This window comes from Mus caroli, chromosome 2 (genome assembly GCF_900094665.2).
Source record: "Mus caroli chromosome 2, CAROLI_EIJ_v1.1, whole genome shotgun sequence".
Lineage (NCBI taxonomy): Eukaryota > Metazoa > Chordata > Mammalia > Rodentia > Muridae > Mus > Mus caroli.
The window spans coordinates 84,831,975-84,848,524 of record NC_034571.1 but is presented as its reverse complement, the minus strand read 5'-3'; the positions used below and the strand labels follow the sequence as shown (position 1 = coordinate 84,848,524).

The 16,550-nt window shown below is 40.5% G+C and overlaps 1 protein-coding gene across 2 annotated transcripts in view; it reads right to left on the bottom strand.

Moving 5' to 3' along the window:
- Positions 1 to 16,550, bottom strand: part of Nup160 (nucleoporin 160) — a 62,112-nt gene that overhangs the window by 13,968 nt on the left and 31,594 nt on the right. Inside the window, exons 18-27 of one of the 2 annotated variants that reach the window (XM_021183053.1) lie at positions 13,690 to 13,823; positions 12,559 to 12,629; positions 11,796 to 11,955; positions 10,711 to 10,780; positions 8,984 to 9,082; positions 6,596 to 6,715; positions 3,098 to 3,193; positions 2,878 to 2,972; positions 2,691 to 2,787; positions 2,493 to 2,598 (exon numbers count right to left, since the gene is read on the bottom strand). In XM_021183053.1, the coding sequence (XP_021038712.1) occupies positions 2,493 to 2,598; positions 2,691 to 2,787; positions 2,878 to 2,972; positions 3,098 to 3,193; positions 6,596 to 6,715; positions 8,984 to 9,082; positions 10,711 to 10,780; positions 11,796 to 11,955; positions 12,559 to 12,629; positions 13,690 to 13,823 (1,048 nt within the window). The remainder of the gene's footprint in view (positions 1 to 2,492; positions 2,599 to 2,690; positions 2,788 to 2,877; positions 2,973 to 3,097; positions 3,194 to 6,595; positions 6,716 to 8,983; positions 9,083 to 10,710; positions 10,781 to 11,795; positions 11,956 to 12,558; positions 12,630 to 13,689; positions 13,824 to 16,550) is intronic. The other variant, XM_029474348.1, reaches the window with a different exon arrangement.

Genomic DNA, 16,550 nt, shown 5'->3' with positions numbered 1-16,550 from the left:
AAACTGATGAGAATATGGAGTATACCCTGTGGCAAGCACCTTTTGGGGGAATGTAAAAAGTACAGAAGCTAAGAGTGTTGGCCTTGAATTCATTTTGTAGCTAAAGATGACTGTGAGTTCTTAATTCTGATTTACCCCCAAGCAGTGTATTATAAGCAAGCACCACTGTGTCTAGCTATTTATTCTCCTGTCTCTCTGTATATTTGTGTGTATATAAAGGCCAGAGGACAAATGTGGGTGGTGGTGTTCAGGATCTATGTACTTTGTTTTTAAGGCAGGATCTCTTGATTGTCTAGAGCACACAGTTAGGCTAAGCTAGCCGGCCATGGCCCAGATATCAAGACCTCACACCTGCTCACTGAGCACTCTCCTGGCTGTGCTGCTGCCCTCACTCTACATCTTGCTTTGGAAAACAGGCCAAGATGAGGTTACAATGCAGCATTATTCACTACATCCAAAATGCAGAAGGAATCCATGTACCCACTGATGGATGGGTAAGAAAAACGTGATATAATAATACACGTATGACATTTGCAGGGGTTGTACTGGTGCCGACAATCAAATCCAGAACCTCGGGGGCTGGAGAGATGACCCAGTAGTTAAGAGCACTGACTGCTCTTCCAGAGGACCTGGGTTCAATTTCTAGCACCCATATGGCAGCTCACAACTGTCTGTAACTCCAAGATCCAATACTCTTACATAGGTATGCATGTAGGCAAAATACCAATGCACATAAAATTAAAAAAAAATTCCAGTTCTCTACCACTGCACCATATAATTCAATCTTAAAAAAGGAAATAAAAAGGAAATTCTAACACATGCAACTATATGGACGGATCCTAAAGTCAAGCTAACTGAAATAAGTCAGTTCCAAAGACAAGCACTGCAGATCAGTAGCCAAATTCAGAGAAGGCAGCCAGAAGAGCGTTTGCTGGGGATGGGCTCCGGAAGAACGGGGCATGGAACTTCAGTTTGTAGGAGGAAAGGTCTTGGAGAGCGATCATAAAACTCTTGGAATGTCCCTGAGCAGCTCACTTAAAAACAGTTAAAATACAGGGGGAAAAGAAGGCTACAAGTAGCTCAGATGTAGAGCCTTTGCCTAATGCCTGGGGCTCCAAGTCTGACCTCCAGTGTAAAAAAGAAAACAAAGACAAAAACAATAGTGAAACCCTCCAAAACGGGGCTAGGAGATAGCTCTGTGAATACAGGCACTTATCGCCAAACCTGCCAACCTCCTGAGGCAGGAGGATCATGAGTTGGAGACCAGGCTAAGGCATACTTTAAGATCCCGTCTTAAAAAACAAAATCAAAATTTCCTGTTTTTTTCTTCAGATTTTATTTTATCAGTTTTAATTATGTGTATAAGAAGGAAGGAGGTGTGTGTCACATGTGTGCAAGTGCCCACAGAGAACATCAAATCCTTGAAGCTGGCAATTGTGAGCTATCTGATGTAGAGTGGCACCCAAACTCGAGTCCTAAGTCACAGAAATGTAAGGTCTCAGTTGCTGAGCCATTTCTCCAGGCTGATAAAATGCACATGGCATAAAACTGACCATTTAGTGTTTGTTTGTTTGTTTGTTTGTTACTTGTTAAATTAAAAGTGTATGGCCATTTGTCTATATGTCTGTCTGTCACCTAGTGTTCTGTGCATTCAGTACCTGAACTCCAGTCCTCATCATCATACAGCAAGTACTCTTAACTACTGAGCTCGTTTTACTTTTATTTTTGTTCGTCTAAGAGAATGTTGCCAACATGGTGGCACAAGCCTTTTATACCAGCACTCGGGAGGAAGATCTCTGAGCTTGAGGCCAGCATGGGCTACCTAGTGAATTCAGAGACTGCCAGAGTTAGTGAGACCTTGTCTCAAGAAAAGAGAAGGTCACTTGCAGGCATGATACCTGTAGTGCACTTTTTTTTATTCTGTTTTGTTTTTCTGAGATAGGGTTTTTCTATGCAGCCCTGGCTGTCCTCAAACTCAGATCTGTCTGCCTCTGACTGCCTCCTGTGCGCTGGAATTAAAGATGTGTGAGCCATCACTGCCTGGCTAAACTGATCCTTTTAAAGAACTTGCATAATGTTGAAGGGATATGGCAATTTAACCATAGAGAAGACTATTATATTCAGGTGACCTAAGTAAATTTAAGAAGTTAAGCGGTTAGGATTTTACTCTAAGAAACAAAATATAAATGGGAGACAGCCAAGGACTCAGAAACTAAAACCAAGGATCACAAAGTACTTCTAGTTGAGAAAGTCAATACTCCCTTTACAGTCAGGCAGAAAATGAAGGACGTTTATTCCAGTACCGGTTTACTGGGAGTCACTTGAGAGCCAATATATATAAACTTTCAATGTTAATTGAAATATACATACATACATATATATATAAAATCTTACATATAATTAAAGCACATGTCCTATACAGAACGTCTCTGGAAATAGGGTTAACCTGACAAAGCTGCTTTTACCACCAAGGTTCTGGTTCAGCTGCTCACCTTTTCGGTAATTGTGGCGGTAAATGTGAAACGCATAAAGAAGTTCATAGTAATTGTGAGTCATAAGGTCCACAGCTCTAGCACGTGATTCAATTATTCCTACAACCTAACAAAAGATGAGCAATCAGATGTTGAAGTTAGTAGCAATCATGGCAGCCAAAAGACTTGTTACTAAATAAAAGTGGACAAATTAATTACCTCATTATGCAGATTCACGTAGGGAAACTCTACAAGATCCTGCAGTTGGGAGCGTTCACAAAGAACTACCACCAGCTGTCGCAAACAGTCTAACTGCCTAGAAAGAAAGCAGCAGGTGAGGGTGAACTGTCTTGGTGAGTTACACAGGCCTGGTAAACTGCCTTCTCTAAAACAACTGGGGGAGTACCTGCTGGAGTCCGGAATTTGGGTCAAGGCCTCATATGCTTGGCTATTATGACCCAAGTCCAAATGATGTTTGAAAATGCATGTTCTTAAAGTAGCCTAAATGAAATATCAAAAAAGAGTAACAGAAATTAACAAGCCAAATTTATAACAAATCTTAAGGAAAACAACTGAAAAAAAATTAACTAAATTAATTTTAAATTAGTAAATTAGTTAATTTTTACCTGACTTTTCCAGTCATCACCTGCTTCAGTAATTGCTGATGTAGCAAGCTGAATAACCAGCTCAGGCAATCCAACAACGTCTAGTAGACGTAAAACCTAAAGTTAAGAAATTCCCATTAAAATTCCAGTGACTTGGGGCTGGCGCGATGGCTCAGCAGTAGCACTCCAATGGTCTAAGCTGTTCAGAGAAGATAATTAGGTGAGCCCAGGACAGCAAGTGTTAGGAAGAGCTGGTCAGTGAACAAGCACCACAGGAGGAGGTGCCAGGATGGACAAGATGGTCTGGATAATCGTTATTGTCTTCCAGCTGAGCTGGGCATTATAGTATATGTCTGTAATCCCAGATTGGGAACAAGAATTACACAATGAGTTCAGGCCTGGGCTGCCCCAGATGGTGTATCAAAAACTAATCAACCAGCTAACCAACCAACCAACCTACCCACACACCCACAAGTCAGTGTGAAATCCATTTTGTTTTACAAGAAAATGCTACTAGCAGAAGATGGCCTAGTCAGTCATCATTGGGAAGAGAGGCCCCTTGGTCGTGCAAACTTTATATGCCTCAGTACAGGGGAACACCAGGGCCAAGAAGTAGGAGTGGGTGGATAGGGGAGTGGGGCGGGGAGGGTATGGGGAAATTTTGGGATAGCATTTGAAATGTAAAATAAGAAAATACCTAATTAAAAAAAAAAAAGAAAATGCTACTAGAATGATGACTGGCTCTAGTTAGATTAATTTTGTTTACAAGTGTTAGGTTGAAACAGGCAACATTTAAGAGATGATTCAAACATTCTCTATAGAACATTGGTAAGAACCACTATTATTGAGTAATAGATTATAACAGGGCCTACAGTTGTCCTATTCCACTTATTTATAGATAAAGCCCTACTATACTGTCGGATTGAATGGAACTCCTGCGTTCATGTAACCCTTATGCCTCAGCCTCCCAAGTATTGCGTGAGACCATAGTCATGTGCATTCTTCTTTCCCTATTGACAGATGTGACGACGTAATGAAGAAGTTCTAAGACCCACATATGTCTATGTCCTTATGTTTGCCTCCAGTAAGCTGAGAGGACAAGAATCACTCTGATTATAGAAGGCCTATACGGTATAGAGGTAACTACTACTCTCACCACAACTGGATGAAGACTTACAAATTATCAAGTAAAGAATAACCTGTCCAAGTTCACTTCAGTGTCTTGGGACCCAAATCGTCACACTGAAACCACCACACAGTTTCTAGGATATTTTGGTAATAAAGTAACATTTCTTCATCTATCCCCTTGATCTGGCTTACTTTTATCAAATATTTAGCGATATCACCATATATATATCTTACCATATATGGTATATAGGGAAAGATGTCTAGCTTCTTTCCCACCCAAGAATCAGGGAAGTGACTTTGAAAGAATTAAGCACAATTTTACTACAGGTTGATCACCCTTAATCTAAAATCCACAATACCCGAATTGAAACTTTTTGGATGTGTCAACTTAAGTGGAAAACCCCACACGATCTCATGTGAGGGCCTCAGTCAGAACAGAGGGCGGGGAGATGGCTCACTGGCAAAACCCTTGCTGTACAAGCATGAGGACATGGATTTGGATCCCCAACATCCATGTAAAGGGCAGGGAGGGGTGGCAGCATGTAGAGGTAAGCACAGGAGTGGGAGGCAGAGATAGGTAGATATGGGTGTGTGTGTGTGTGTGTGTGTGTGTGTGTGTGTGTGTATAGCAGCTCCACACCACTTGTAATTCTGGCACCAGAGGAACAGACTCCTTTCTCCAGCCTCTGAGGGCACCCGCACATGTGACAGACACTCACACAGACACAAACACAGAAAACCAAATCTCTAAGTTAAGAAAAGATGGGTGGTGGTGGAGAGATGGCTCAGTGGTCAGGAGCACTTTGTTGCTCTGCAGAGGACCTGACTTTGATTTTTACCAATCATATGGTGGCTCACAAGCATCCTGTATTTTATTCCAGAGGCCCTTTTCTGACTTCCATGCACCAGACACACACTTAGTACATATACATATATGGGAGCAGGGGTGAGGGGTGTGGGGGAGAAAGCCTCATACATAAAAAAATAAAAAAGGGCTCTTAAACAAAAAAAGAAGAAGAAGAAGAAAAGAAAAAGAAAAAAAAAGGAGGGACTGGAAAGATGGCTTAGCACTTCTATGCTGCCTCACAACCACCCAAAATTCTAGTACAGAGGATCTTTCTTCTGACCTCTGCAGGCACCAGGTATGCAGCACATGGTGTACTTATATACATGCAGGCAAAACATTCACAAACACAGAATTTAAAAAATAGAATTAAAAAAAAATTAAAATAATATACAGATGGAAAGATGGAGTGTGATATCAGAAGATCCATGAAGCTGACCTCTGCCTTCCGTGAGTGACTATATCCACACTTATACCACACCCATTACTTTTAGGAGTATTACTACTTGGAAAATAACTTAAAATCTTTCATTAAATAAGTATATCTTTTAATATACATTTATTACTGAAATTGATACAGATACTGAATTTTCTAAAGTAGCTTTAACAAATCTATTGTGATCATCTACATCCTTAAAAATTTATTGTTTCATAGTTATCTTGAAGTGGCACTTCATGGCTCAAGCTTCATTTAAAATCATGTTTTTAAAGTTCCATTGCTTTTTGGTGAGTTATCAGACTTGCTTATAGTATAGTCTGCCACTGTTGTAATGTAGCTGATGAAGTTTTAGATCAAGGGTAGAACTCTCCAAGTTTGTACTTTCACAGTTAATGTATTGTTTTCAACATGGCTCTTTTGTGCTTAAGTGGCATTTATTTCCTCCTAGGGTTCAAACTTAGAGACTCACACACTAGACAAAAGCTCTAATAGTAAGCTATATTCCTACCTTTAAAAAAAAATGAGATAGAATCTCATTATATTTTCTTTTTTGGTTTTTTCGAGACAGGGTTTCTCTGTGTAGCCCTGGCTGTCCTGGAACTCACTCTGTAGACCAGGCTGTCCTCAAACTCAGAAATCCGCCTGCCTCTGCCTCCCAAGTGCTGGGATTAAAGGCGTGCGCCACCACGCCTGGCTCTCATTATATTTTCAAAGCAGGTGTTGGAATGTCTAACCTCAAGTGATTCCCCAACTTAGCCTCTCAAAAGCACCTATGAGTGCATGCTACTAACTCACTGCATGTTGAGTGAATTTAAAACACACACACACACACACACACACACACTAAGTTTTATTTACATGAAGGAAAAAAATGAGTCAATCTAGTTGGTCATGTACCTATAACTCACTGAAGTTCACCCTCACCCCTAGCTGGGATACTTTGACTCTTCCAAGATGCCTATCTAGGACTGAGCCACAAATGGAGCAGTGAAACTTGTGCTATCAGACACAATGGCTTCCTCCACCAGAGAAATACCAAGACAATGTACTTGAGAGGGATGCACTTCTGCACAGAGTGTTTAAGAAGGGTCCAAGCACAACACCGTACCTTATCATAATACTGCAACTTGGGGGTGGACACAATCTCCCCGTCCTCTGATCGGATCAAGCGATCTAAAAATTCTTCTTTGCCCACTTCAGATGCTGCCTGACAGAAACATTCCAGAGCCTGAAGAGATAAATAATAAAACACAAAATAACTTACTAGAGGTTGTGCAAAGGTTGGACATAGTGGGACAGACACACCTTTAACCTCAACAGTTTTGAGACTTGGGCTACATAATGAGACTGTTTCAACAACAACAAAAGTTCACTTCAGTTCTAGTTACTATAAATCAGGATGCATTTACTAGGTAAAATCACTTAAGAAAACCTTTACTACATTCAAATTTTCTGTCAAATCTAAATTTTCTTTGTTTAACTGTTTTAGCTTTTTGGGACAGGGTCATACTCTATATGTGGCCCTGGCCATCTTAGAACTCACTATGTGGACTCGACTGGTCTCTAACTCAGAGATCTGCCTGCCTCTGCCTCCCTGGTTGCCAGGATTAAAGGTGTGCTTAATAATCCCTGGTTGCTAAATTTTGAGGGATTATTTTTTTCTTAAAATTTTCTCATTTAGAAAAAAAATTTTTTTTTTACATTTATTTTGTGCACACGTGTCACAGCATACATACAGAGGTCAGAAAACAACTTTCAGAAAATGATTCTTTCCTTCTGGTGTGTGGGTTTTGGGGACTGAACTCAGGTTTGAAGCAAGTGTTCTTACCACTAAAAAGCCATCTTGTTTGTCCCTATGTCAGTTTTAAAATGCTATTATATATTTAAAGATTTATATTTGCTGTCATGTATGCATATCATAAGTGCGCATCAGGAGGAGATGTCAGGTTCCCTGGAGCTGGAGTTAATACTTATGGTTCTAAGCCACCATGTAGGAATTTAACCCGTGTCCTCTAAAATGGCAACAAGTACTCTTAGCCACTGAAACATTTCTCTAGCATGTTAAACACTATTATTACTGAACAAACATGTACTGCCAGATGTGATGACAAGTCCCAGCACTCAGGAGGTGGAGGTAGGTAAATTTTTGTTGAATTCAAAGGTGGTGTGGTCTACATATTGAGTTAGTTCATGGTCAACTAGGGCTTCATAGTGACCATGTCTCAAAAACCACAATACCAAACAGAAAAAGCAAATGCACTTCCAGTACTCAGGAGGCAGAGGTAGGGAGATGTCTGTGAGTCCAAGGCCAGTCTGGTCCACAGTGAGTTCTAGGCCAGCCAGGGCTACATAGTGGGATCCTTTCGCAAAACAAAATACAGATATGCCCGTAACCCCAATATTTGGGAGACTGAAGTAAGTACCAGGATAGCAAGTTCAAGGCCAGCCTCAAATTCAAATTAAATTTTTAATAAAAAAGGGAGGAATCTTTAGAATTAAACCAGTTCTATCAACACATTGATTGTATATTTTGAAGGAACAAACTCTTATTATTTAATTAGCAAAGGTGGAATTGGTCCAAGGACATAGCTCAGTGGAAATGGAAATGGACTTGTCTAGCAGGCAAGGCTCTAGATATAATCACTAGCATCTCACACTTCTGTGTAAAGTTTAGTAACATGTCTATCTGAGTTTCTGAAAACTTAAAACAATTAATCTTGATGTTTTTGTTTGACACTATTGTAATAAAGTACTACAGCAGCATGTTACCAACTACAGGACATGACCAGTAGGTATATTGTTTGTTCACTAGCTCTATCTTTTTTTCTTTAACTGTAAAAACAGGTGTTCTGCCTATATGTATATGTCTGTGCAACACTTGCCAGAAGGCTTCAGATTCCCTTGGAGCTGCGGTTACACTTGGTTGTGGGTTGTCACATGGAATGGAAATTAAACCTGGATACTGTATTACAACAGCCTGTGCTCTTAACTGCAGAACCATCTACCAGCTACAACTATGTGAATTCAACTTTTAAAAAAATACATTACTAACCATCACTAAGTGGTGGTGGTACATGCCTTTAATCCCAGTATTGGGGAGACAGGAGCAGGTGGATGTCTGGGTTCCAAGCCAGCATGGTCTGTATACAAAAACCCTGTCTCAACCAAACCAAACCAAACCAAACCAAACCAAACCAAACCAAACCAAACCAAACCAAACCACACCACCCAATCGACAAACCAACCAAAAGCACCACTAATTCCTAAAGACATCTGCACAGGGACAGAGGGATTTTAATGTTTTCTTTTTTCTTCTTTGTACTAATTAACAAAGTACAGGTAGTTAGCTAATCCTGATACACATATAATGTCCTTTACTGGTCAGTCTTCTCTAACCTTTGCCAGAAGATTCTGTGCCTCCCACTTCCTAGAGCCTAGACAGACGGAAAGCAGGCGTCTTCCTCACCAGCTTGCTCACCACTCAAATGTACCTTACCTTCTGCACTTCCCCCGTAACTAGGTAACACCGTCCCAGCATAAAGCGACAAGACCCAACATTGACTTGACACCAGGGATGCAGTAGTTGGATATAATCCTAAAAGACATAAGAACAGTCATTTCTAAGCTCTTCAGAGGGAGAAGAGAGTGATCACTACTAGGCTTTATTTCTGAAGTACTCAGAAAAATGAATCCAGTTAGTACATTTTAATATAAACTATGGACCATAAGAAAGCAGAACCAGGGGTAGAGGTGCACCCCTATAATCACAACTAATTCAAATCTGGGATGGGAGGATCACTTGTGGTCAAGAGTTCGAAGCCAGCCTAGGCAACACAGCAAGAAAGGGAGTTCAGACACAGGTGAACACAGATTCTCACATCTAAGCAACTTCCCAGGTTTTGGTGTTCCCAGATTCAGGGTTTTCCCATGTAAATTGTTTGTTTTATTCTAAAGAAAACCTAATGAAAATTTAAAGGTTTTCTTTTTGAATCTGAAGACAAGTTTACTAGAGTCTAAGCAGTCAGTTGCTTAGAGAAAGAAGCTGGAAGAACAGAGAGAGAGAAAGCCATGCTGTTTGAGTGAAGCTGGCATGGAGGCCAGCTACACAACAAGGGAAGCTTTGGAGAAAGTGTGGTGATACCCACTCTCAAACAGTAGAGAAGACATGGTTGTTCTGAGTAGTTCTGAGAAGTGAGACTTAGGCTGCATGGCTGTGGCTCTGTGAGCTACTGTTAAGAAGGTATGATTTAAAAACAAAATGACCAGAGAGAGAAAGATGACTTGGTGATTTAGAGCACTTGTTCTTGTAGAGAACCTGTGTTTACTTCCAAGCATCTACATGGTAGACCACAACTCCAGTTTAGGGGATTCAATCCCTTCTTCTGGTCTCCATGGGCATCTGGCAAGCACATGGCACAGAGATATATACATGCAGAGATGTAGGGGATGTAGAGGGTATGCAAGGCCTGTGCATTCAGATAAGCACTAGAGAAGCCAGGGAAGTTAAACACAAAGCTTATCTTTACAATTGAATGAGGTGCTTAGCTGTTCTTCCAAGAATGCTGGGAATGGATATAGTTTTATAACTGGTGATCCTTTTCTGTCTGATGAACCAGGCTTGGCTTGTATCTCACAGACTTAACCTTTTACTTATCCCAAGTCCTTACCCCTTAAAACGCTGAACATTACTTTTAGGCCACAAAATCCTTGTAAGAGACGTCATTTGTATGTTACAAGAGTCTAAGTGATTCTAAGTTATCTCAGGGTTGGACCAAATCCTGACCCCCAGAGGGATTATGTTTGCCTCAGTCATTCTCCCTAGAGACTAGGGACATAGCTCAGCAGCAGTTTCTCTTTTCTATTTGCTTTTTTGAGACAAGGTCTCACTTCGGAGCTCTGTCTGGCCTGCAACTCACTATACAGATCAGGCTGGTCTCAGACTCACAGAGTCTGCCTCTGCAGTTTTTTTTTTTTTTTTTTTTTACACTGAGTTCAATAATCAGGACTTCAGAGAGCAAGAGCGAGAGGAAAGAGAGAGAGAGAGAGGAGAGAAGAGAATGAATATTATTCTACTGGGTGCATGCATGTCTTAGCATAATCAAGTTTAATTTTTCATAGTTGTTGCTATCAGTCCAATTAAAATATAGTTAACAGTAACATAAGTAAATAATCCATCAATGATCTTCTTTATAAGAATGGTAAGAAATGTTCAACAAAACTCACCTGCAATTGTACATACTGGCAATTTCCCATCAAACATTCTAGAAAGAGACAACCAGGGTTGCTAGGCCACCTAGTTACTATATTAAGGAATTTTGCTTTTTCCCTGTCTTTTTTAATGGGTATCAAACTCAGAAGAGTCACTGAAACAGTTTAATGAAAAACAAGTAAAAGTGGGCTGGAGAGTTGGCTCAGAGCTTAGCAATACTTGCTGCTCTTCCAGAGGACCTGGGTTCAGTCTCCAGCACCTACAGTCAGGTAACTCCAGTTCCAGAGGACCCAATACCCTCTCTGGCATTCATGGGCACTGCAAGTTGGGTGTAAACACATACACAGACAAACACCCATATACATAAAATAAAACTAAAAACATTAAACAAACAAACAAACCAAAAATAAATCAAGCAAACAGGAAAAGCCCTGGGGCTTAGTCTACATTGTGTTAGTTGTGAAAACTTTAAGATTTGAGTTTGATCCTTAGAACTCAGTGAAGGGGAAAAAAGAAGAGAGTCAGGTGTGATGGCCCATGCTTTCAATCATAGCACTTGACAGACAGAGGCTGGTAGATTTACATGAGTTCATGTCCATCATGGTCTACAGAGTGAGTTCCAGGCCAGCCAGGGCTACATAGTGAGACCCTGTCTCAAACAATTACAAAAAAAGGGGTATCTTAAAATAAATACTGTCCTCTTTTGTTTTTGAATGCAACTCCTCCGTGTATAGAATGTGTATGTGAGAAAGGGCCGTTGCCCTCAGAGGCCAGAAAAGGAAGTCGGATCCTCTGAAGATGGAGTTACTGGCATTTTAGAGCTGCATACATGGCTGCTGGGAGCTGAACTCAGGTTCTCAGGTACATGCTCTTAACCACTGAGCCATCTCTCCCCACCTCATTTTAAAAATGTTTCAATGTTCCTTCAGGGTCTTCTGATGTAGCTGATAGCTATGTGTTAACACACTTGTCTAGTTGTGCTGCCCTGAGCTTGATCTCCAGCACCAAGAAAGAAAATAAACTCCATTACAAGGCAAGAATAAAGGCTTTATGAACAATTTAAACAAAATTGGCACCTGGCTTTCAAGCAAAAGGATACAAAAGCTGCAACAAATAACCAGTAACTGCAGTAATCATTTCAGGCCAATTCAATCCAGTTTGGCTTAGAGGGGCTTTGGGTTGAGAGAAGAGATGAGATATAATTTGTTTTCTTGCAACTTCTTGGAAGAATAACTCCATAATTGTCTGAGGGCTAGATACTTAAAAGAAACACAACGCATCATGGGCACAGCAGTGAAAGCAGTCTGCAAATGTCAGTCTATACATAGCAAATCACTCACCATCTCACTATAGTTAAGCAATTTACATAGAAACCTTTTACAGTAGTCCTAAGATTCCACCTTCTAGCTCAAACAAATTCCCTATATAATTCTGAAGCATGAATGAGACTGCCTTAAAGACTGAGATAAGAGTATGAAAGCCACTTAGTAAAGTTAGAACTTAGTAAAATTTTAAAATGACTTTGTTGAATTAATTACTGGAGTATCAAAAACCAATGGACAAACGAGCAATGTAAGAAACACTGAACACAAGACTCTGACTCTCAGGAAGGCTTCTCAGGGTGGATTTCTATACTCTTCGTAACTGTGCTCATTTGTGTTACATATACACCTATGACACCCTTCATTTATGCCTGATCTGGGACATCTTCCCAAATGACCTGCCACAACCACGGGTCTCAGGCCACAGGTTGCTCATGGCACAAAAGCAAAGAGCAAGGCCATTCATTTCTACAACAAAGGTGACAAAAGAACATTTAATAAATACCCAATAACCCCCCAAATTAAACCCCTACTCCTTACCCAATTTATTTGCCATTAAGGCACCAGAATCAGTTAGTTCCAGTACTGACAAATGTTGTAGATTAGACTCCCTATGAAAAAAAGAGAAAACATACTCTATGTTAAATATTATATTTCTAAATTTATTTTATATTGTTGATTTAATTACTATAATCATATAAGAATTCCACTGAAAGCTTAAAACAGTCAGAAAACAGGATTCAGGATTTAGATTGTTGTCTATCACATTGCTCAAGGACTGTTCAAAGTCACTTGTGTGCCAGAGCTCACTGACTACTGATAGTACTGTCAACTTTACAGAAACTAGAATCAACCAGGAAGCAACCATTCAGGCATACTGGTGAGGAAACAGCTAGATTAAGGTTGTCTCCAAAGAGCATCCAAGAGGGACTTTCTAGAGTATTAATTGACACGAGAAGACCCATCTTAACTGTGGCTGAGACCATTCCCTATGCAGGGAGTGGAGACAGGGAGTTGAGCATTAAGCATGCAGTCATTGTATTCTGCTTCCTGAATGTAGGTGTGACCAACTGCTTCAAGCTCCTACTGACACAAGAGACTTTATCCTTGAATTGTGAGCTGAGACAAGCCCTTTCTCTTTTGAGATGTCTTTCTCAGCGAATTTTATCAGAGCAACAAGAAACGGGAGCACACAGTAATCAAGGGACTCTTTTTTCTTTGCATATAAATATAAAGTTCAGTCTACTTCTAACAACCATTTTGTGTATGTTCATATAAAATAAAGTATTACTTTTTGATAAATTACACTCAACTGTTAAAAACATGGAAGACCTAAACATTTCAACTCTTCTTTAAAATAAATATAATTACTTTTAAATTTTATTTTTTTTTGGGTAAGGGTGTCTTGCCTGTATATTATGCCTGTACACCATGTCTGTGCAGTGCCAGTGGAGGTAAAAGCAGGACACTGACTACCCTACAACAGGAGTTACAGACAGTTGTGAACCATCCTGTGGGTGTTGGACGTTGAGCCCCCATCCTTGGAAGAGTAGTTGGAGCTCTTACCCACTGAGTTATCTCTCCAGTCTCAATCTTTCTGATTCTTAACGGCAAAAACAAACCCAAAAACCTATTTTTAAATAACTTAAAAAAAAAAAAGATGAAACTCACAGTGTGTCAACTGGGACATCAGTTGCCAAGCACTGACTTGCCCACTTAATGAGGTAATAAGACAAGAGCAGGGGAGCTGTGCGATGCAGCAGGTCTTGCTGAGCTTGAAAGAGCTGACCAGCTCCTAAGATCACCTATGACAGCAAAGATGGAATGGTAACTCAGGAGAGGTCAAACAAAGCAATAAAGCAATAAAGGGAACAGCAGTGTAGAGGCAATACACATGCTACATTTTTATGTAGCAGTTAGTGAGTATTTTGCTGAACACTAAGGGTCAAAACAAATATAACCACTACCAATGAACCAAAACAGTTTCTTTTTCTTTTGTTTTTTTGAGACAAGGCTTCTTTTCATAGTCTTGGCTATCTAGAACCCACTATGTAGACCAGGCTGGCCTTAAACTCACAGAGATCCTCCTGCCTCTCTTCCTGAGTGCTGAGAGGTCTGCATCACCACACGTGGTTCAAAACAGTTTTCTGACTCAGGAAAGCTGATGGTGTAAAGAAATAAAGGAACAGAGAAATCTAAGTCTCTTCTGTTGTTGCTGCTGCAGTTTATGTGAAAATAAGTTATGACCAACAGATGCAAATTTGTCAATACCACCCGAGGTCTTAATGTGTAAAGCGTGTGACCATCAACTCTACTTCTCAGAACTCACTCTAGAGACAGTTAAAGACCTGGTAGGAGAGTGTTGGGGGTCCATGGCTACTTTCCTAGCATCTGGACATGGGGACAGGAAGATTAGGAGTTAAAGAATAGTCTCAGCTACATAGTGAGTTTGAGGCTATAAGCAACCCTATTTTAACTCCTGATAACTGCCAAAAAGAAAAAAAGGAAAACAGCAATATCCTAGATAGCCAAAAAGAATATTTGAGTAAGTTAAAATAGTACTAGGTAGCTACTAAAATACTAATATGTTCTAGTTTTATAAACAAAATAAAAAACTACATAGGCACACAAAATGCAGTGTTTACTACTGTGTGTACGACTATAGATGACTGTTTTGTAGCATATATGCATTTCATAAAGGTTCTACAATGAACATTTATTGATCCAGTTGCCTCTGACTCTACAGTGCTGGGTTAAAGGTGTGCACCACTGCTACCTAGCTGAAAAAAAAAAAATGAGTGGTTTTTTTTTTTGGGGGGGTGGGGGGTCGAGACAGGGTTTCTCTGTATAGCCCTGACTATCCTGGAACTCACTTGTAGACCAGGCTGGCCTCGAACTCATAAACCCGCCTGCCTCTGCCTCCTGAGTGCTGGGATTAAGGGTGTACGCCACCACGCCCGGTGAGTATTTTTTAAAAATAAACAATTAAAAAAGAAGATATAAACACTCTGGGAGCCATATGAGCCTTCTGGCTCTTTATACATTAACATGGATTGGCCTAACCTGCCCATTTCCTTGCCAGAGTTAAATGCCTTTGTCAACTCAGAGACACATGATCTTCAACCCCAGGGTGTCCAGGGAATAAAACGATTCAATTGTGAGAAAAAAAGTAACCTTTTATACAGTACACTCATGGTCTATAAAGCCACCAGGATTCTGATGGCAACAGAATCTGGTGGCACGAGAAAGAAAAGATGGAAAAGAAGCATAGAAAGGAGCAGAAAGGATCACAGACGCAAATGCTGCACACTCAAAACTGTGTTTAGGGCAGCCCTATCCTCTACACTTGGGGTTCTGCTATCGCATCTAGAGTGATAGCAGGAGCAGATCTGCGGAAATTCTACAATACTAAATAAGCATGTGTACCACATGCCTCCTGTGCCTGAGGGAGTGGTGAACATCTATGGGTACAGAGACTTGAACTACTAGTCCTTTGCAAGAACCACAGCAAGTGCTATTACCACTGAACCAATTCTGCACAGCACACAGCCTTTTGTGTGTGTGTATGGGCGGTGGGGGAGACAGGGTTTTGTTCTGGTAGTCTTGGCTGTCCCAGAACCAGCTCTGTAGTCCAGGCTGGCCTTGAACTCCCAGAGATCCACCACCATCTCCTGCATGGTATTGTGTTTTAAAGACAATCTGACTATATAGCTAAGACTAGCTTCATATTCCCCATGTAGACCAGGTTGGCNTTGAACTTTGATCTTCCTGCCTTNATTTCAAAAGCACTACAATTACTGGTGTGACAGTTTACAGGCCTTTGACTTTTCTTCAGGCTAGGAACATTTGTTTGTTTATCTGGTTGCTATGTGTTTTCTGTTTTCTGATTAGCAACAGTAATCTGCTTCAGACAGTCCAAGTGCATTCTGTTTATTTCTATTTATATGATGATTAATTTTGTCAGCTTGAGATTTAGAATCAGGGAAATATACCTCTGGGTTTATAAAAAGGTTAAACTAAAGAAAATAAAAGCAAGAGGGGTGGTCCATCTTGACTGTAGCTGAGACCATTCCATTGGCTGGGTTGAACACTGAATAAAAGGAACAAAGTGATAACTAGCAGCCCTCTCTTAGAAAACCCCATACCACACTCTTGGGTATCTTTCTTTCTAAGCATCTCTCTTTATCTACTGCCCTCATTTATAATCTCTATTTAAAATGTTTTTCTTAAATCTTAACTGCACACATAATGTGAGCTGAGAGGCAGCTTTCCCTCTGTTTCCTGACTGTGGGCGCCATGTGACCGACCAGTCACTTCACTCCTCAAGTCACAGTAGACTACACCTCCACACAGCAAGTCAGGACAAAGCCTGCCTTCTGTAAGCTGCTTCTGAGAAAAGGAACTGCCACTACTCCTCTCAGCTGGTATCTGCAGAGCCCTGCTTAGGCTAAGCTCAGGGGAAAGCAGTAAATACAGACAAGTCTCTAGACTATGCAGTTTGAGAGTTTATAAGTGAGTTTTCCCTCAAGTAG